The sequence below is a fragment of the Paramisgurnus dabryanus genome, chromosome 23 (assembly GCF_030506205.2).
Source record: "Paramisgurnus dabryanus chromosome 23, PD_genome_1.1, whole genome shotgun sequence".
Classification (NCBI taxonomy): Eukaryota; Metazoa; Chordata; class Actinopteri; order Cypriniformes; family Cobitidae; genus Paramisgurnus; species Paramisgurnus dabryanus.
In genome coordinates, this window is record NC_133359.1 from 10,042,922 (window position 1) to 10,065,007 (window position 22,086).

Sequence of the window (22,086 nt, forward strand, 5' to 3'; positions counted from 1 at the left end):
CCACATGGGGGAGCTGTAAGTCATTTTTACATGGAAACTACATAGTGTTGCTTTAAGGAATTTTTCAATGTAAAAATGAAAATATATAATCATATAACCATTCCTTTGTAAAAACTATTCTTTATTTCCATTGTACTAAGATAAAATGAAACATAAACCATCATTTTTAATGTGCTAAATGATCGATCGATTAAAATATTATGTTTAAAGATGACATGTCATTTCTGTGTTACAAAAGTAAGGTGTCCAAACTAGTTTTCTACACACTTCTCTATCTGCTGCTGGTTATGGAGCGAGATATGCGTCTTTATTACATGCGATAAATTAGATGATCTGAGAGAAATAAAACTATTTGAAAGAAAAAGTTATCACACTGATAGCAAAGAAGCATTTCATGAGAAAAAAAAAAGAATATTTGAGAGAAAACGTTTTCATACCAATAGCAAAACATAATAATATTTGAGACTAAAAAAAAGTTTTGAGAGAAAGTATTTTCTCATGATAGAACATAAAAAATATAAATGTGAAATTTTTTAAATTATTTCTGAGAAAAAAATCTCTCAAGTATATGTTTTTTGCTATAAGTGTGAAAACATTTTCTCAAAAAAAAGTGTTTCTATCAAAACGCTTTTCTATGCTCTCGATTCCATTTCTTGCTCTCGTGTCAGGATTTTGCTTTCTCTGTGAAAATTGTGTCATGGGCGGGGCCACATTCCTATTGGCCAGTCGGGTAAGCATCGTCTTGTCTTGGGAATCGAACTGAATCATTACACCGTTGTTCGGTTCACCTAGATAGATGCCGTCTCTGCTTTTAGTTGAGCACGGCCACTCTAATGTTTGAGTCAGATGATGACACACAACTCGATGGATAGCTGGCTGAGCAAGTTCACAGCACTGAAGATTAAACATTAAAAAAGGAAATGGTACTCTTATTCATGAATGAATGTGTATTATATTATTAGCTTGCTAATCACTAATTAGCATCATGCTAGGTAAACTTGCAAATGCCAAATGGATGTTTTGATTCACTCCTTATTTAGTGAGTAGTGAGCTAGTTTCTACCTTTGCACTTGCTAGCCTTAAAGCACCTGAAGAGTAACTGCTTGTTCATCATATACAACCTCCTGTACAACTTTCAACCAACGTTAGTGTGCATGGAGGAAGTACAGAAAAATAAGGGACGCCTAGCTGCCGCAGCGCGGGGGGCCACACACGTCGGGGCTACGGTGACCAGGCAAAATGGTGTACGACATGTACGTGCCAGTGGTGGTATATCATAACTTAAATGTGTTTCTTTGTTTTCATAAAAATATTAACATTGATACCATTATAATAAGCTAGCTGCTATTGAAATCAGAGTGAACAGATGCACTCAGTCTCTCAATATCACAACTTAAGTGGTCATATTGAATACACAATAATTTTAAAAATTTCAAATTTATATTTTTTTATGTTCTATCATGAGAAAATACTTTCTCTCAAAACTTTTTTTTAGTCTCAAATATTATTATTTTTTGCTATTGGTATAAAAACTTTTTCTCTCAAATATTCTTTTTTTTCTCATGAAATGCTTCTTTGCTATCAGTGTGATAACTTTTTCTTTCAAATAGTTTTATTTCTCTCAGATCATTTAATTTATCGCATGTAATAAAGACGCATATCTCGCTCCATACTGGTCAACAAACAGATAACCCTGCAGCAAAGTTGAATCAGCGTTGCCATGTTGGTTTGGTCATTGTTTGGTCCATAAGCAGAGCAATGTTTTGAAAGCATTGTTTGTTTACACAGTTTGGACTAATCAACATACATATGGCTCACGTTTAGAGTAGTTGTCTGTCTATATAAGGATGGATTAAAGAGTATATACAAATATTAGACACGCCTCCAAGTTGTAAGGGTATGTTGAGGTAGTCTTACCTTTGACCTTAATAGTGGCGTTTGCAATAGTGGGGATTGCAATGGTGGCGTTTGCAATGGTGGCGTTTGCAATAGTGGCGTTTGCAATAGTGGCGTTTGCTAGAGTGGTTTTGTTAAATAGGTACACACACATATATTCGCCTGCATCATCTGCCCTTGGTTTTTGGAGTCTGTGTAAAAGAAAACATACTATATTTTAAATGGTACTAGCACATGGTATTATCATGCTTTTGTACTGCTATACAATTTTTTTTAAAGAGCACCTATTTCATTGCTAAAAAATTACGTTATTTTGTGTATTTGGTTTAATACAATGTGTTTGCGTTTTTGTAGCTCCAGATTTCACTCTCTTCCTGAAACGCACGGATTTGAAAAGCGCTGTGTCCCTGATTGGCCAGCTAATCTGTACGTTGTGATTGGTCTGACGTCAGCAGAAATGTGACGCTCCTTACCATGTTTGAAAGATTCGCTCACAATGCAATGCTAACAGGAGTTAACTTACAGGCTGTGAGTCCCACGCGGAAGGAGTTATGATAATGTCGGTCTTGTCTACATCACCAAACCCAGGAAGTAAACTTTTGCCTACAATCCATGTGTTTGTTGTAATTCAAGAAAAGAGATTTACGTTGAAGACGATAACTCACGTCATTGTTTACTTTGGGGTTTGTACCTTTTGCATATCGTTAACATGTACTAATACACACTTACACACCAAAGAAAATGTAAAATCGTGATTTGGACAATAGGTGCTCTTTAAGACAATGTATGGTATTACCATCTGTACCACCACCATAGATATTTTTTTAAGGGTAGAAACATTGTTGCACATCATTGCTATTGTTGCTCATCATTATAACAAATTAAAAAATGTGAAAAAGCTGTCACTGTGATGGTACTCTTTTAAAATATGGACCTTTGAGATACCAGTACCTACCTTTGAGGTACATGCACCTGTTAGATACAAAGATGTACTTTTTAAAAGGGTACCGCCCCAGTGACAGTTTTTTTCACCCATTTACTGAAAGTTTGGTAACAGAGGGGGGTTGCTTAATTGTACAATATGTAGAACCAATCATATTAGAGGAAAGACTATGTCATTTATCTTTCCTAAATAAACTTTTTTAGGGTCCTCCCAGTTTTGATTTAAGCATATTCAAAGGCATTAATTTGAGTCTGTAAGGCTCATGATCTTATTTCCCAAGTGCTTGTGTTTCTAGCAGGCAAGACATTGTCTGACTCTCAGGTGTGTGTCATCTGTAGACAACCCGGTGAGTATAAACGTATAGTGTTCATGCCTTTGTTGAGTATTCGTTGCCCCGGATATGTAACTTAAGTCAGTCAGGTTGAGAGAGAGAGAGAGAGAGCGAAAGAGAGACAGACAGACACTGTGCACAGGATTTAGATTAATGCAAAGCATCAATACACAGTCACTGAGACTAATGCTGCGTTTACACCAACCGCAGTAGAGGCGTGAAGCGCGTGTGATTTCAATGATAAGTCAATGTGAAGACGCGTTGACGCGCGTCAGGAGGTCCCGCGGCGCGGAAGAGGCGTTCGGTGCGGAAGACGCGTTTCCGCCTCTTTCGTGCGTGAAGCTCGCGCGAAAGGCGTGAATTGAGCGTTATGCGCAGTACGCGCGGTTAGCGCGAATGGTGCTTTTTGTGCATCTTGCAGTTCACGCGAATTTGCAGCTGACGCCAGAGTTGAAAAATTTGAACTTTGGCGGAATTTTGCGCCGCATTAACCAATCAAGAGCCTGCTTGCTGCTGTGGTGGCAGCCCCGCCCGGAGTCACTCATTCAACCAACGCTTGATATTGTCCATAAGCAGTCACCCGGAGCTATACGACACAAGTTCTTATTTCTATAGAGGAGACAGGAATAAAAAGGACCTCGCTTGGAAGAGTGTCAGTGAGGACATTGGGCAACCTGGTAATTGTAATACACACTTCACTTTTGAGTCACGTGACGTTTATCGACCCGCACCATTTATTTTCCCCCATAGTAAGGTTACCAAATACAAACTGGTAACTCTCTCGATAAATGCACAATCAACATCAGTCATTTTGCAAACAGACAACCGCATAGCACTTGCCCCTCCCACAAGAAGCGGAGTTTGCCTCTGACGCGCGTCAAATGCTTGCTTTTTCCGCGTGTCTACTCCGCTCTACATGCGCGAATGCATCCAAATTGTTCAAGCGGCAAACCACGCGCGGTAGATGTGACTTTAACGCCCGAAACGCGGTTGGTGTAAACTCAGCATAAGGGGGCGTGCACACAAATTTTTAACGCGGCTGAAAATGGCCATGTGAGAACTGACATTGACGAGCTGTGCATTTCACCAAAAGTTGAATACTTTTCAACTCTCTGCGTTTAGCCCTGAGCGTAGAAAAACCGCAGAGCGCCGGCTTTCAGCTTAGAAAAAAACGCTAGCTGCTGGCTTTTTTGAAAAATGCTGCACTTCCATTGGAAACAATTGAAAACATACGCCGGCCGTGGGCATAAAAGCTTTGGTGTGCATGCCCCCTTACGGCAGCTGTCGGCGTATGTTTTCAGTTTTTTTATTTCAAAAACGCCAGCAGCTGGCGGTTTTGCCTGCGCTGAGCGCTGGCACTCAATGTTTTTTCCGCGCTGAGAGTTTTCAACTTTGGGTGAAACACTCACCTCATCATTGTTACTCCTCACTTGGCCGTCCAATCACAGTGCAGGAGGGGTGGGACAAATATCACAACAACCAACAGGCACACCGTTCAACGACTGAAGTATCATAGAAATCAAAGCGCTCAGCTAAAAAAAGCTGACAAGCGCCTACAATCTGCATCTGGCTGGCGTTTTCAGTCATTTAAACGCTTTGGTGTACACGCCCCCTAAAAGCTTATCTATAGGTACATTATAGCCTAATAGTTTCACAGAATCACATTATGCAAAATTTTTATAAAATACAATTTACTACTTTAAAAATATTTATCATTAACCAAACAAGTTTTTGAGTTTGATCACATCTTATAATTAAACTCAAATCTTAAAGTTTTATTTGATGTTTCCTTAGCTGCCTGGCATAAAATTACCTTTAAGGGGACAAATCATGAAAATCTGACTTTTTTCAGGTTTAAGTGCTATAATTGGGTCTTCAGTGCTTCTATCAACCTAAAAAATGTGAAGAATAGGTCACTGAAATTTGCCTCCCCTTGTGATGTCTGAAGGAATAATATCGCCCCTAAAAAAGCACTATCCAACCAGGGCACTGCCATTTAGTGCAGAGATCAGCTCATTTGCATTTTAAAGGACACACCCAAAACGGCACATTTTGCTCACACCTACAAAGTGACAATTTTAACATGCTATAATAAATTATCTATATGATATTTTGAGCTAAAACTTCACATACGTATTCTGAGGACACCAAAGATTTATTTGCCATCTTAAAAAAGTCTTGTAAAATGTCCCCTTTAAGACAACTGTGTGGTACAGTATGAGTAACAATTACACCTCTCGACACAGCTCACAGTATTTTTGGTAACATAGCAGCACATACTTGTACTCGATGTCCTTGCCGTTTTTTCTTGTGTCAGGGATCTCCTCCCCGTTCTTCATCCAGAAACTCTCATGGTGGCCGTTTAGAGAAGAGGTGAGATTGCACTGAAGCGTGATTGGCTGGCTGTGGTAACCACTGGGTAGGAGCATGTGATCTGATGATTCGATTGATGGTTCTGTAAATACAGATGCTTTGGTCAAGGCCAGAGATATACTACATCAAGTTGATTGATGAGGATAGAAAATATCTCTTTATATATGAGCCTGAAAGTAAGTGGGTACATTTTGTGGCATTAGTCATCCTGTGTAGCACTCTGTGGTCATGCATATTTATTTATTTATACAATCAAACCATTTCAATGCAATTTTAAGATCATTATGCAAAGACATTGTGTAGTTTCATACTAAAAAGCAGAAGATTAATCACATTTTGTGTGCTATTTCTCCATTCACTTACAATCCAATATCCTCATCAACATCTTTACAAGTCCACTGCTCTACAGCAGATCTATATATTGACCAGTGCAATAACAAATACTATTGTTATAGTAAACAACACAATGATATTTCTCAAGAAGAAGAACAAGGACATTTTACATTAACAAAGGCATTTCTGTCTAGAAAAATAGGTCACTGCTTGTACGCAGCATATCTAGAGGCTACAAGAGTGGGTTTGATCTAAAAGGTCAATGATCAGATAGTTTACAAGTCTATGCTTCTAGAAGTCTCTGAGAAGAGGAGCAAGAAAGAGATGATTCACTACAACACTAGCCACTGCTTTATACTAAATGGGAGTAGGGGCATATGGTTTGTTTCGGCTCCCTCCACTACATGGGAGATGGCACAGTTAACTCACTCTGCAACACGGTAACTGTTGCCTGGGCTCGTATCCAGGTAGTGGATGGATTCTGGCGTAAATCGTTACGCCGTGGGTCGTTACTGGCTCTGCACTCATAAATCCCAGAATCCTCGAACAATTTATAAAATCAATACAAATCTGTTGTGTGCATTTCAGTTTTACAGTAGGACTATTAACAAAATTGGATGAGAGACAATAGTGATCAATCAGTAGTGCTGTTCAATGTAAAGCAGTGACGGCTTGTGACTGCTCTTCCGAGGGATGCAAATTCAAAAAATGTGTGAGTGTCATGTGCGTTGCTTGTGTTTTCAAAATATTTGTTTGTTGCATCATGTGAACCATGTGCATCACATGTTTTGTCAAAATAAGTCAAAACCGTTTATGATAAAAGAGACGCTCACGTTCATAAAATACACACAAGACACTCCCTTTCCAGTAAACTTTGATTACGCATGAGATTATGCGAGTATCTGGCAAACGCGAGCGTCTCTTTTATCATAAACCCTTTAGACGCGACTGCAGCAGGCACTTATTTTGACAAGACATGTGATGCACATAGGTTCACTTGACTTATACCACGGGTCTGTTGAATGCTGTATTCTGATTGACTGAGAAATGTTCCGTGGTGGTATGCATTAATTTCTGAAAAACCGCACACCTAACTTGTCAAATTTCTTAAAAATAAGCGCCAGAGAAATGTTTGTGGTAACCGTGGTATAAGAGGAATAATTGAATCCGGTCCTTTGAATTATTTGAAAATAATGCACACCCAAGGTGTAATGCTTGGGTGTGCATTATTTTCTTATAATTCAATGGCCCGTCATCAATTTTTCCTTACGCGTCAAACACAATTTTTGAAATTACCAACCACACACGACGGGCTACATACATGTTGCAAACTTGAAAAAAAATAACGCTAAAAAAACTGATGTAAAGCATTAAACATTGAAACTACTCAATCTTAGTGAAATTTTATGCAAAATTAATTTGTAATGTGTCAAAATCGGGTGTGCCTCATAAGCCTTGAAAAGTGAAGCCTCTGGCTTTTTGATCGCCCCCTGGTGGCTGGCTGCAGTACAAGTCATAAACCCCGCCCTCTCCATTCAAACGAATGGGACTCTGCTCTAAATAAAAAAATTATTTACACTTCCAATAAAAGTTTCCGAAAGATGGTTTTGGTCCTTTCAAGTAATTTTTATCACGCTGGTATATGTTCAAGTCTTCATTAATGTGGTAAGTTTCATTTTAGCATGTAATTTGATGCAATAGAAACGGGGCGTGACGTTATGATTGGCATGGTTGAATTGGTCGCGCGGGCGTTCGGGCGGAAGTTTGATACCGCGGCTCCGCCTCTGGCTCCACGGACGATTCCTTCTGCGCATGCCTTGGCTCCAAATTGACGTTTTTACGTAACATGGCGGCGACCGTGGTCGGACATTTTTGGCTTCAATTCATTACAATGGTGGAAGCCTACGTCGCGTCGTCCATCTTTTTTTACAGTCTATGGTCAAAATCTATATAGTATAAACTAGGATATTTAAGCAAGTGACTGATGCTTATGGTTTAGATGTTTATTTATCTATTAATCCATTAATAACTGTATTTCATTCCAAATCGACTTTGTTACTAGGAATAAACATTTGCAATCCTTTCTGGAAAAAAAGCTACACTACTACACTCTACAATAAATGCTGGGCTTTTCAATCTATGCCTGGATAAAATATGGACAAACGACCAAACTGTTGGGTTTAAATTCACCTATGCTGGCTGTTTCAACCCAAAATGCTGGGTTGTTTTAACCCATGGTTAGGTCAAAAATTAACATTTTCAACATGGTTGGTTGAAACAACACAACATACTTGTATTTTTATGCAAAAAGGAATTTGGTTAAAAGGTATAAAACCGTGTGACCTTTAAATGTAGTGTATAAGGCCTAGTCCACACGGACACGGGTATATTTATAACCGGAGTTTTCCCTAAAAAAAAATCCCGTCCACACATACTCGGTTTAAATTAAATATCCATCCAGACGATAAAGCAAAAGCACGATATCAAGCGCTGTCAAGAGCATGCCACGCCAGCAGGCGGGGATATAACCCAAATCGTGTTCCGCAATATAGTGAGATAACTGAGCATCTATCTGTATACATGTTAGAAGCCCTGTTGGCACAGTTATTATTAGCAAGATACGTCCGCCATTGCACAGAATCATCAACAAAGCAGTCGCGGCGCACAATCTTGACGTCAAACACAGTGGATAACGGCGCACACTCTAACGTCGCAAGGCAAAACCCCCGGTTTTACTCTCTACACGACACCACTGTAACCGGGGTTTCTTAAAAAGCTCACCCTGGCTTGGGTTTTCAAATATGCTCGGTTTCAGTGCCCTGATACTGCGGTTTCGTGTGGACGAACGGCCGAACCGCGTGAAAAAACTCACGGTTATAAAAATACCCGTGTCCGTGTGGACTAAGCCTAAGTGTATCTAAGTTTAAACAGGTATATGTTACAGTACCTGTATACTGCATGTAGCCAGTGTTTGCATGCAAATGTATCCAAATGAATTTCCACTAAGGATGAAAGCAAAAACAGTATTACCTTGAAGGCAGCCATGCAGCACTATTGTGCACATGCCTAAAAATAAGATGAGACGGCTATGCCCGAATGATGTATTTGATTACATGTGTGTGTGCTCGTGCATTTGTGTATGAGAGATAAAACAGCAAGATGAAAGGAGGTGTCCGTTTTGATCCTATGAGCTCGCAAGAAACATTAAGGCAATGATCTGCAGTTTATTTGCACAAATGAGTTCAACCAAAAGGTCACGTCACATAATACGTTTTTCAAACTGAAACATAAATACATTTGCACATAAACAGCCTGCATTTTAGAGGTAATTCAGTATATTGCCTGGGATAGAACTCATGAGATTTGCAAACCCAATTATCTACCAAATGAGCTACGATAACACTGATAATTCATCAGATTTACGTCAAAACTGTTAAACGACAGTCATTCGTGATATGTTATGGACTAACGTGTTTTTCCATATTGCTTTATCGCATTCCTAAATGCCTCGAGACAGATGTTCGGCTTAAAGCCGAAAGTATACACGGGACGTCCGCGTATGCGCGCCGTCCGCATGACGTCATTTTCGTCATCAGGAGGGTGCGCGGACGGCCGCGCGGACCGTCCGCGTGCAGCCCAAAATTTGAGACCGCGCGGACAGTGCGCGTACAGTCCGCGTACGACAGCGCATGCGCGTGAAAATATTTAGACAGGACACTCCACTACAAACAACATTTGCACACACACTATCGTTTTTCTTCTTTAACTTTTACTTCTTCCAAGAACAGAAAGCTGTGGAGCATGTTTGTTTGATTCCTGTTCTTTGTTGTCTTGTTGTTTGTTCTAAACTGTGTTTGCAATGGTGAATCAGTTACTTTTCTTCACCTATCCTAATGTTTTAATGTACTCTAAATGTCACAAATCAGTGCTGCCCTGACAGCCTGTTAGACTAATAATTTGAATAAGAAATCATTAGTATTGCGTATAGTGTCGAACGCGGCCATCCGCGTGTAGCCGCGGGGGGCAGGGTTTCATATTTTATTGAAGCAGCCCTGGGCACCGCCATTAGCTAGCGGACCCCCACCTGCTCTTAGCATTCCATTGACTCCCATTCATTTTGGCGTCACTTTGACAGTGAATAACTTTACATCTGAGGTGTTTAAAGACTCAATTTGTGCATCAATTATTTCTAAAGAAACACGAAAATGTAAAAAAGGCTTCATTACCTTGTATCTTATGTTATGGACAAGTAGAAGCAGTTTTAGTAAAACTATGCTAACATTGCGTCATAACCACGCGACTCTCTGTCGCACAGTAGAGAAATTACCGTATGGACAGGAGGAGAAGCACATGTAGAATATGGCGTACTGGCGTTAAACTTTAAAATAAATAAATACTATGCAAAATGACAAAGAAATTAATCAGAATACTAAATATACTTAATACAAAATGTACTCCTGCTCACGCTCGCCGTTTCTGCAAGATTAGGTGGGTGATTCAGATTTCTCTTGGTACAACTATTAGAAGACTTACAATTGTCACACAGGTTGCTCACGTCACCAAGCTCAGTTTGAGTCTGCGCAGTACGCTCGACCCCCCGGAAGTGTGAGCTTCTAATTGGCTTCACTTGTCTCCGTTGAATCCAACGGGGTCGCTGTGTCCATTTCTTTTACTGTCTATGTGACTATACCCGGAAAGCTGCGCGGACGCGTTCGCGGAAAAAAAGTGTACCCGGCCCTTAACGGGCTCGCGCGTTTTAGCTCATTATTTGAGAGCATCCATGACGTCACAATGCACCGTGGTGCTCCTCCGTTAAGACCGGTCCGCGCGCGCGGGGAAGATATAACGCCACGCTCCCGCTGCTGCATTGTTTCTATAAATAGAAACATGCAGCAGAATGGATGCTGCTATTTGCGGCGCTGCAGAGCATTGCTGCTTATAGCGGGTACATTAAACGCGAACGTTGGCGAAAACAATTCGTAAAACAGTAGCCTACGAAATCAACGAAGACCATATTTGAACCAATTGAGACAAATGGGAACATACGTTTGCTTTTCAAACGCAAGCTGTTTTATAAGTCACACGAGCATTCCGCATTCCACTGTTGTATGCACATCAAACATACACGAGATAACCAAAAACAGAAAGATTTATCATTGATCCAGTCGGTTCGTGTTGGTTCAAGCAGGTTTGGTTAAGCAGCTAATGACCCATCTTGCATCGTCTTGTGCACACGAAAAACGACTCACTTAACGAGATCTTTAAAACTGAAACAGCAATAAATAGACGTTCCTTCTGGTAAAAAGTCAGCAAGTATTAATATGTAACCGAGCATACTGAAGCAGACTGGAATAGGAAGATGGTTTTAAAAATATAACATAAGATGTTAAAATGCCCTCTTCCTTCCCAGCAAGCAAAAAGGCATCTAGCCGTCCAAACACAGCCCAGATGTCTAGGCTAAAACAAGGCAAAATTTCAGTGTTGATATTGCTTACATGATGGAATGTAAGACATCTCACAAGTTATCAAAAAACAACATTTAACCAAATTCAAGTTTATTCTGGCTAGAAGTGGGTTACAGCCAGACTATAACAGTTAATCTAAACCGTGAGATAACAGCTATTGTTGCTTGGTTGTTATTCAAATCAAACGCGCCTTCCTATTTATTTAACCGTTCAAGAACGTGTTTAATGCACATTACTGACACAAAGTCTTGTGTAGGCTACCGGTTATCCTGTCCACTGACTCGAGGCAAATCACCTGCACCTGCCGCAACCAAGAAATACATACAACTATAAGACATTCCGTCCTGTCCAGTGGCGGAGCCAGAGGGCTATTTGGGGTGGCAATTGCCACCCCAGACGAAGTCCTTGCCACCCCTGTTGCCACCCCGCTGAAAACATTACTTTGTTTGATTTTTACGAACATTTCTCAAATATCCCAGCGGACGTGAATGCATCCTACGCAGCACGCACAAACGTGGTGTTGCTGCTATCTTTTCATTACGCTTGTTCGACTTCATGCGGCGCCGCAAGAACCGACTGCCGGATGATGTCAAAGTTCCGCGAGAGCGATTTAAAAGCAAACTCCTCCGTGTGATTTCGCGAATCACTCTCGCAGTACTTTGACGTAATGCAGCTGTCTATTCTCGCGGCGCCGCATGACGTCGAACAAGCCTATTGGTTAAGCTGACACGCAGCTCCTTCGTACTCCAAAACATAACGCGTCACCACGCACATGATCGATGAAGAGCGTTTTAATGGTATGTACGGCTTTTATTGGTATTAAATTAAACGAAGTACTGTTTTAACGGGAAGTAAGGAAGACATTGCACTGTAGTGCTTAGCATTAATACTTCAATGAGCATTACTAGTCTTGTGAAACTGACTAATACTGTCACGCCTGCGTGAAGATGCTTAAAACAATAAAAAACTTGTCGTTAGCAAATGTTCAGCAACAATCGGGTAGGCTTATTCATATTGTCACGTGTAATGCAGCATACTGAACTTAATAAAACGACCGTGGATATAGAACAGGGTTGTAAACAGCGCGCTTTTCAGCGCCTCACGCTTTTTAAACGTCAGTTTGGGTGACTTGGGTCTGAGAGGGTTGGATTATAATTTCACAAAGTCATCTGAAGCCATTCCATAGCTTAATGTGAGGGACAGAAGTCTATTTAAATAAGTACATTAAAGTTAACGGAAACTAGTTCCCTCCTCCCTTAACATAACATGTCTAGATGTCTGTAAGCAATTTTCCTTGTGTTGTCAAATAGGCTAGACCTCAATATACTCAGATTTTGTCGTAGTGTATTATTTTAATATTTGTATTATTAGTAACGGTGTACTTATGGTAAATAATAACAAGCAAATTGTTCAAAATTTTGGTTTCTTCATGAGGTGTGTAACTATAGGGACGATATTACCAACTTCTTTCTAAAGAAGCAAAAGTCAGGTGCAGATCAGGGCCAAACAGATCCCAGATGTTCTATTTTTGCTGTATACTTAATACATATATAATTGTGTACATTTTAGGAAAATAAACAACTTTAATTTAATCTATATACAGTGTACTTGAACACTTTGTATATTGACCCCCCAAAATAATACCTCGCCACCCCTTTGCCACCCCTGTTTTAAAAGTCTAGCTCCGCCACTGGTCCTGTCCTGCAGAAAGAAATTGCGCCCCATTCCTTCAGTGCGGCACATTTTTTTGCAAAAGCCTTACCGTTCTGAGCGTATCCCGAACGCAGCATCAAGACACCCAATAATAACATCAGCGGCTTCCCCGTGCGAGACATTTTCTAAGACGTCCGGCTACCTGGAATATGTGTGGAGGGATGCGGAGGTTGTCAAGGAGGATAATTGGAGAGGAGGCTGCTACAATGACGAGCCGACCCTGGATGGAGCTCGAATCGGATCAGGCAAGAACCCGTCGCCTAGCAATAGCGGGTAAGTAGATGCCGCCGCTGCCCTTACATCCGGTTTTAAAGAGGCTAGTCGAGAAGACGAGAGGTGTGTGTTCGACTTCCCACGGCGATGCGCAGAACGATAGGCTTGTGATATCACAGTACCGCGAGATCAAAGCTTTCGAATCGCTCTCGCGGCAGTGTGATGTCAAATGCCGATCTGTCTGCGCAACGGGACGTCGAGCACACCTGATGGCGCTGTCCTCTTAAATTCCCACGATAGCAGACCTGTTCCGCAAACATCCCATATATGGAGAATCCTCAGGTGGTGTGGTGATGATTAAATGAATCATGGTAACTATTTTATATAGGGTGTGTGTGGAGAAAATTGACTTAATTTTTATTCACATTAGTTTATAACGCACTCAATGTGTTTGATGCACTCTGGTATATGTTGGAAAATTTGAAATAATCACGTGTGTCATTTCTATAAAATAAGCATATTTTATGATCAAATAATCATAATACGTTTATGATAAAACGTTTTCCTCCCCAAATGACGACTGTCTACTGCCATCTACTGACCAGTGAACGTATCACAATAGATTAGCTACTCCAATAAGAAACATCATAGGCCTTTACATCTTAAAAGATTTTGTACAAGTTATAACTGTACTTTATTTTACAAATCCATTTTTACAAAGGATATGAACAAAGAGAAAAGAAGGAACCAAAACACAAATTCTGGTATTTTCATAAATAGCATGGTGAATGCCTGGTGATTCCTATGGTGGAACGGTTTGTTCATCCCCTAAGCTAATTAAAGTGGAAATGTGTCATTTGCATATCGTTTGCACTCTCACATGTCCTCCAGACAAGGTTGAGCTCCAGAAGCGGGATCACAACATTTTTGGAATGTCTCACGCCAGCTGACAAAACAAAAATGGTCTGCAATGAAACACTGTGTATTCTTCAAGAAAAGCCATAACTTACAAACTTCATTTAAATATTGTTTTAAACATAAAATATGAGTGATGCGTAATATGTATTTTTTGCTTTGCAAGAAAGTTAAATGATGATGTCATTGAATCATTATGCATACTGAATCAATACAGTTCTTGTAGCTTACTTGATAGAGCAAAGTGTTATAGCACAAAAGCCAAGGGTTCGATCCTACTGCATATGTTGTTTTAATGCAAGCTGCTTTGGATAAAAGTGTTTACCAAATGTGTAAATGTATTTGGTGTGCAAAGGCAGAACATTTACATCAATATCCGTCTCTCTCGGTTTGTATTTTTGTGTTAAAACATTTCTAAAACACAAGAACTGCAAATCATAGAAAAAAATATTTATTTATTAAAGTTGAACAATAATTTCAGGAAAGTTATTGGTAGAGCAAAGAAAAAAGGCAATATTGGCTATAAAATATAATTCTGCAATTGGGCAAAATGTTGCATTAATCAGATTTATTTTTCTTTCTAAATACAGTTTTAAAACACAGATATCTTATGCAAATATAAATCAGGAAACAAAACATTACAGATATTATCAGGAGAGTAAAAATAACATCTATGGAGTGGTAAGCAATCCAAGACATTCTGAAAGATTGTGTTCGTAAATGAGGTGCTCCACCGTTCCTCATGACAAACTCAATCCAGAAGACAGCACGATCAAGAGGTTTCATTGGCTGATCACGGTGAAGTCTGGACAGTCTCTGCATGTTTTCTTTATATGATGAGTTATATAGCACTTCTTCCAATGCATGCAGAAAAACGGTCCTGTCCAACTCGGCAATATCCACAAGTTTAGCCGTGCCTCTAACCTTCATTCTGAACAGATTGTCGGGCTGATCAAATACTAAAGGTAGACCCAAAATAGGCACCCCATGGTAGATGGCCTCTTGAATTCCATTGGTACCTCCATGTGTTATAAAAACCTTAGTGTGGGGATGTCCAAGTAGATCATTCTGTGGTAGCCACTCCACAAGTAATGTATTATTACCAATATTGACCGGCCGAGGTCCAATGTGTCTCCAAATGATTTTCTGAGGCAATTTTGTAAAAGCTGCAGCAATTTCCTCTGTGATGTCCTGTGGGAGATATCTAAATAAAGTCCCTAGAGACATAACAATGAGGCCGTGCTCTTCTGAGTTTCTCACAAATTCTTCAAGGTCAGCTGGAAGTGGTTTTGCAGGTTTGCACTGGAAGCCGGCCATATAGATGACATTCGGCATCGTGGGTCGTGGAAACTCAAAGATAAAATCATTTCTCATTAGCCAGATATCTGCATTTTGAAGGAGGGAAGTGTAATGAACTTCTTCACCAAAGTATTTGTTACAGAAGGAGTGGTAGTGTGGGATGACCAACCTGGATTTAAAAGTTTGTTGAATAATGTATGTCATTACATTCAGCACTCTTTGACTGAAAGACATTTTATCCGTAAGCTCCACTCCTGGTATAGGAACATAAGACAGAGGTGAAGGAGCTATATCAAAGTGTGCTTCACCATGCATAGTCCAACGTGCATTTAAAACAAGTGGTAGGCCAAGGCGGTGGGCCAGGAACACTCCACTTCCAAAAGATGGATCCGTCAGAACAAGGTCATACTTTGCATCTTGGATTGAATCCATTAAGGTTTGATTTTCAAATATGTTTCCCATCATAGCAAGCTGACTAAGATGAATCTTTTCAAAAACCTTTCCAGCCTTTATAGTAAGCATGAGATGAGTCCAGAAATACAGTTTCTGTCGTTTGAAAACCAGAATCTCTTTTGTAAATGTGTCGAGTAACTCTAAAATAGTGTTTTGGTCATAGACAGTTATTGAGGTGTAAAATGGAGACTCTTCCTTGATATACCAGCTATTCGATGATCTTAAGACAGTCACATTGTGGCCTCTTGCGTGTAATTCTTCAATAAGGAACTTCATGTTCACCCAGTGACTTCCATCTACTGGAAATACCAACACTTTACCTCCATACACTAGAGGTAATATGCTCAAGCATGCTAAGAATGTGACAGGGGTGTAATGCATCTTCTCTTTATAACCTTTGATAAAAGAGAACAATCAGGTAAACATATTATAATTCAGATATGCAAAAATCTCAATTGTTTAGGGGAAATAAAGCCAATGAACTTTACTTACCTCATAAACCGGAGTTTAAAAGCTGCGCATAAAAATCCAAGTTTGGAATTGACTGACTGAGTTCAACAACTGAAATGGAGGCAAAACAAGTGCAGTCCTGCTAATATGTGAATTTAAATGGGAGTGTACAGATGAAATTGTACACCGGTTATGTAAGAGGTAATCCTCGAACAAAAACATGTGCAGCTGTTCAAGCTTGTTCATATGTTTTGATAAACTCAAAGACTGGCTTCACATCCTGAACAAGGGGCACCACTCACAGAGAAACATAGCGGGATGCTCTGGGTGCTCGAGGCAACAAGGACATTTAAAGAGATATCTTTACATCAAAACAAGTTTCCTCCCAACTCACGACAGGAGGAGGGCCCACAACACCTCTCATGTGAACCAGAATGTCCCATAAAACTCAGTGTACATTTGGTTTCCAAACACCACATCTTCATGCAGAATACCAAAAGTCTGACTCTCTCTGCTCCTTCTTTTCCTCTTTGCACTTTTAGCACAGGACATTCTAAGCCTCACCAAATGATTTTGCGTATTGTGTATTTCTCCTTGCCTTGTTAAGCACTTTGGTCAACGCAAGTTGTTTTTTAAACGTGCTATACAAATAAATTGTATTGTATTGTATTGTATGTGTAAAAGTCATATCACACGCAAATAACAATGTAAAATGTTCATGTTTCCTATCATTGCAAAGGTTTCGGTGCGACTGGTACAAGGGTATCATTCCTACGGTAATAAAAACAAAGAATAAACAAGGTTAAGAAAAACACTACTCAATGCAAGGGCTGTGTACCCAACTTCAGATGCAGGCGAGGTGTCTCCCACAAGTTTTTAACATCCAATCACTCCAAATCCCAATTGTTAAAGAGTATTTACATAATGTTTAGTTGATCTGGGTTTATTTGATAAGGAAATTGGCAAATGTATCTGGGAATCTGGGAGTTTGAACACGCTGAACAGATCGTGCATCGTAGCTCCGTCGAGTTCATCATCTAAAAGCTTTTTTTACCATCTTATTCCTATTTATATAATATAACTTATTAGTTTTACATAGGAATACTTTACCGTGACGATTATTGAGCAGTACTACCACGTGAAACTATTTATCACTAATAAACAGTTAGCATATAGCCCGCTAGCATCCTCACGGTGGAGGCTGAACCTAGCATTTTCCGATCTAATGGCGGATTCATCTGATATATGCTTTTCTGACCTATCCTCACCTGAGCGGGAAGCTGTGGAGGAGTTTTTTCCCGGTTTTAGCAGATCCAAGGCGAGGTACAGCGCCCACTTCACCCTGCCTTCCGACGTCCACAAGCGAGCAACAAACATGCATTCCACGCGATGCAGCTTCACGGACCGTGAACGACATGAAAGCGATCGGGAAGCTGTGGAGGAACCGCTGCCCAGCCTTCGCAGATTCGGCAAGCCAAACATCACCCTGGCCCCAGACGTTCGCAGGCGACCGAGGCGTGTCACAACCGAACACCCCACGCGATGCAGCTCCGGGGACCGCGTTCGGGTAAACGAAGACGCCATCGCCCAGCATGAAAGCGGTAAGACTCCGCTTGTTATTGTAACATGTACTACTTGCCACATGTATAGTTTAGCTTCTGCTGTTAGCATAGAGGGGTTTACATGCACTAAGTGTATTGAAGTATTAAGGTTAACTGAGAAGGTTGCTGAACTAGAATCGCGCATCCGAACGCTAGTTGAGGATATCAAAACCGCTAATGTTACTGTCGCAAATAATCTATCGAGCGAAAAGACAAATGGCTCGGTTCCGACATCAGATGCTAATATAAATATTACAAATACTGTATCGAGCGCGCATAGTGTTTATCAAAATACACATGGCTCGGTTCCGTCATCAGAGTCAAGTCGGCGGTCAAACTGGGTGACTGTTAGGCGGCATAGTCATATAAGGCGTCCTTCTAAGACCCATAACGTAACGACAATTTCTAACAGATTCGATCCCCTAAGGAGTATACCAGCTGAAACACCTTTTAAAAGTGCCCTGGTCATTGGAGATTCTATACTCAGGAACACTAACATTGAGGCACCAAACACCATAGTCGACTGTATACCGGGAGCCAGAACGTCTGACATTAGATCCAAACTTAAAGTGCTGGCTAATGCTAAGCAGAAGTTTTCTAAGATTGTTATTCACGCCGGCACGAATGACACTAGGCTCCGCCGGTCGGAAATCACCAAAGATAATATTAAGGAGATGTGTGAAATTGCAAAAACAATGTCAGACAATGTAATATGCTCTGGTCCCCTCCCCGCCTACCGGGGAGATGAAACACATAGTAGATTAGTGTCTCTCAATGGATGGATGTCAAAGTGGTGCCCTCAGCATAACGTAGGGTTTATAGACAATTGGAAGCATTTCTGGGGAAGACCATTTCTCCTAACCCGAGATGGCCTTCATCCGTCATCGGAAGGAAGTGCTATACTCACTAAAAATCTGATCAATAGTCTTAATTCTGATATAGTCTGACTATCCAGGGCCCAGGTCAGGAAACAGACGGATCGGCTTAACCGTCCATCTGTTAGCTGCCGTGATATGTCAAGACCACTTATATCCCAGCACTTCGAGTCAATCTTACCGAAATATCAGCACATTTCAACTGTATCTGTTCCCCGAACAAATAAATACAGGGCACCGCTTGTTACATCTGGTACAAATCTGATTCAAATAAAATTAGAAAACAATACATTAACAGATGAATCTCGAATCTTAAAATTCGGCCTTCTTAACATTAGATCGCTTACCAATAAAGAACCTATTGTCAATGAAATAATTACAGACCAAAACTTAGATGTACTCTGTTTAACAGAAACCTGGCTTAAAGCAGACGACTACATTAGTTTAAATGAATCCACCCCACAAGACTATTATTATAAACACGAACCTCGATTAAAGGGGAGAGGGGGTGGTGTAGCTACAATATACAACACAATGTTTAAAGTAAACCAAAAATCTGAGCTAAAATTTAAATCATTTGAAGTAATGTTGTTAAATATGGAAATAACTGATCGTAACCACAAACAGCTTTCTTTTGCTTTAGCGACAATCTATAGACCACCGGGCCACCATGCAGATTTCCTTAATGAAATAGCAGATTTCCTATCTGAGCTTGTAGTCACTGTAGATAAAGCTCTTATTGTTGGTGATTTTAATGTCCATGTGGACAACCCAAAAGACGCATTAGGACGTGCGTTTATAGATGTTCTAAATTCTCTCAATATTAGACAAAACGTGACAGGGCCAACGCATACTCGTAATCACACATTAGACTTAATTCTGTCACTCGGACTCAATATTAATGACATCGAAATATCACCTCAGAGTGATGCAGTTTCTGACCATTACCTTGTGTCATACACTGTACTTCTAGATAGGATCACTCAATCTACAACATGCTACCGACTAGCCAGAACAATAATTTCCACCACTAAAGATAGCTTTATTAGCACTCTTCCAGACCTGTCCCAAATGAAACATGTAGCAGATAACTGTGACGATCTAGATATTGAAATAGAAAACCTAAACAATGTCTGTTCTAACACATTGGATGCCGTTGCTCCCATTCGAAAAAAGAGATTCAAAGAAAAACCACCAGCTCCATGGTATGACCATCACACAGCAGCCCTTAAAAAGGCAGCTAGAAAAATGGAAAGAAATTATAGAAGCACAAAGTTAGAAGTATGGCGCGCAGCATGGAAACAGAGTGTTAAACACTACAGACAGGCTATTAAAACCGCCAGATCTACATATCTTAGCAAGCTTATAAATGAGAATCATAATAACCCTCGTTTCCTCTTTAGCACAGTTGCGAAACTGACTAGAAACAAAGAACAAACAGAAACCAATAGTAAACTTCAACACAATAGTAACGACTTCATGAACTTCTTTTCTAACAAAATTTCGGCTATTAGGGAAAACATCGTAGCTACCCAGGCAGCCACCACTCTACCCATTAGTTCACTTAACACTAGACTACCATACGAACATCTTGATTCATTTAAACCTACTACAATAGATGAGCTCTCTAAACTAGTCACATCATCCAAATCATCGTCCTGTATATTAGACCCCGTTCCCACAAAACTACTTAAAGAGGTATTCCCTGTAGTGTCAACCCCGGTTCTAAATATCTTTAACTCATCGCTAGAAATAGGATACGTTCCAACAGCTTTCAAACTAGCAGTTATTAAACCGCTGATTAAAAAACCACAGCTTGACCAAGGAGAACTTAATAACTTTAGACCAATCTCAAGTCTCCCTTTTCTTTCGAAAATATTAGAAAAGGTAGTGGCAAGCCAGTTACGCACATTCTTGACAAATAATAGTACATATGAAAAGTTCCAATCAGGATTCAGGCCCCACCATAGCACAGAGACAGCGTTGCTTAGAGTTACAAATGACCTCCTATTAACATCCGATCGTGGTGAAATCTCAATTCTTATATTACTAGACCTTAGTGCAGCATTTGACACAATAGACCACAGAATCCTACTCAATAGACTAGAAAACTATGTTGGTATCAGCGGTCAGGCGCTAGCCTGGTTTAGGTCATATCTAACCAATCGCTATCACTTTGTTTATGTAAATGAGGAAGAGTCATATCACTCCCTGGTTAAATACGGTGTACCGCAGGGATCAGTTTTAGGTCCTATCCTGTTCTCGTTATACATGTTACCCCTAGGAGATATTATCAGGAAACATAACATAAGTTTTCACTGCTATGCGGATGATACCCAGCTTTACATCTCCTCGCATCCCAGCGAAACACACACGTTTTCTAGGCTAAAAGACTGCATTAGCGATGTTAGTGACTGGATGGCACATAACTTTCTTAAGCTCAACTCCAATAAGACAGAGGTACTTATTATTGAACCAAATCGCTACAAACATAATATGTCAGATTACAAATTGCACATAGATGGCTGTACTGTGGTGCCATCTTCCACGGTTAGGAACTTAGGTGTGATGTTCGACAGCAACTTATCCTTTGATAGTCATATCGCCAACGTCTGCCGCACAGCATTCTTCCATCTTAGAAATATCTCAAAAATACGCCATATACTGTCTACATCTGACGCAGAGAAGCTTATTCATGCTTTTATGACCTCTAGAATAGACTATTGTAACTCGCTACTCGGGGGATGCCATTCAAATCAGGTCAACAAGCTTCAGCTAGTTCAAAACGCTTCTGCAAGGGTACTTACTCGATCTAAGAAGTATGACCACATAAGCCCAATTCTGGCATCTTTACACTGGCTACCAGTTAAATATCGCATCCAATTTAAAATATCACTAATCACCTACAAAGCTTTAAATGGCTTAGCACCCTCATATCTTAGAGAATTACTATCAGAATACAATCCATCACGCACACTACGGTCGCAAAATTCGGGCCTATTGATTATCCCTAGACTATCAAAAGTGTCTAAAAGTGGAAGATCCTTTTCCTACTTAGCCCCTAAGCTCTGGAATGATTTACCAACCGATGTCCGAGAATCAGACACAGTCGATCATTTTAAATCTAGACTTAAAACTTTTCTCTTCAACAAAGCATTCGCATAATTTGTCTAGTAAAGGTTCTTAACTCGCAATAGTTATTTGCACGGAACAAAGCACTCACGGT

The 22,086-nt window shown here is 40.2% G+C and overlaps 2 protein-coding genes across 2 annotated transcripts in view; both read right to left on the bottom strand.

The window, feature by feature from the left end:
- Window positions 1–13,553, bottom strand: part of LOC135781486 (neuroplastin-like) — a 35,713-nt gene extending 22,160 nt beyond the window's left edge. Inside the window, exons 1-3 of the mRNA XM_073813384.1 lie at window positions 13,104–13,553; window positions 5,451–5,625; window positions 1,918–2,087 (exon numbers count right to left, since the gene is read on the bottom strand). Coding sequence (XP_073669485.1) covers window positions 1,918–2,087; window positions 5,451–5,625; window positions 13,104–13,176 — 418 coding nt within the window. The 5' untranslated portion in view covers window positions 13,177–13,553. The remainder of the gene's footprint in view (window positions 1–1,917; window positions 2,088–5,450; window positions 5,626–13,103) is intronic.
- A 1,069-nt stretch (window positions 13,554–14,622) lies between these two features.
- ugt5a5 (UDP glucuronosyltransferase 5 family, polypeptide A5) overlaps window positions 14,623–22,086 on the bottom strand; it is an 81,018-nt gene continuing 73,554 nt past the window's right edge. The window contains exons 4-5 of the mRNA XM_065291993.2: window positions 16,427–16,495; window positions 14,623–16,329 (exon numbers count right to left, since the gene is read on the bottom strand). Coding sequence (XP_065148065.1) covers window positions 14,741–16,315 — 1,575 coding nt within the window. The 5' untranslated portion in view covers window positions 16,316–16,329; window positions 16,427–16,495 and the 3' untranslated portion in view covers window positions 14,623–14,740. The remainder of the gene's footprint in view (window positions 16,330–16,426; window positions 16,496–22,086) is intronic.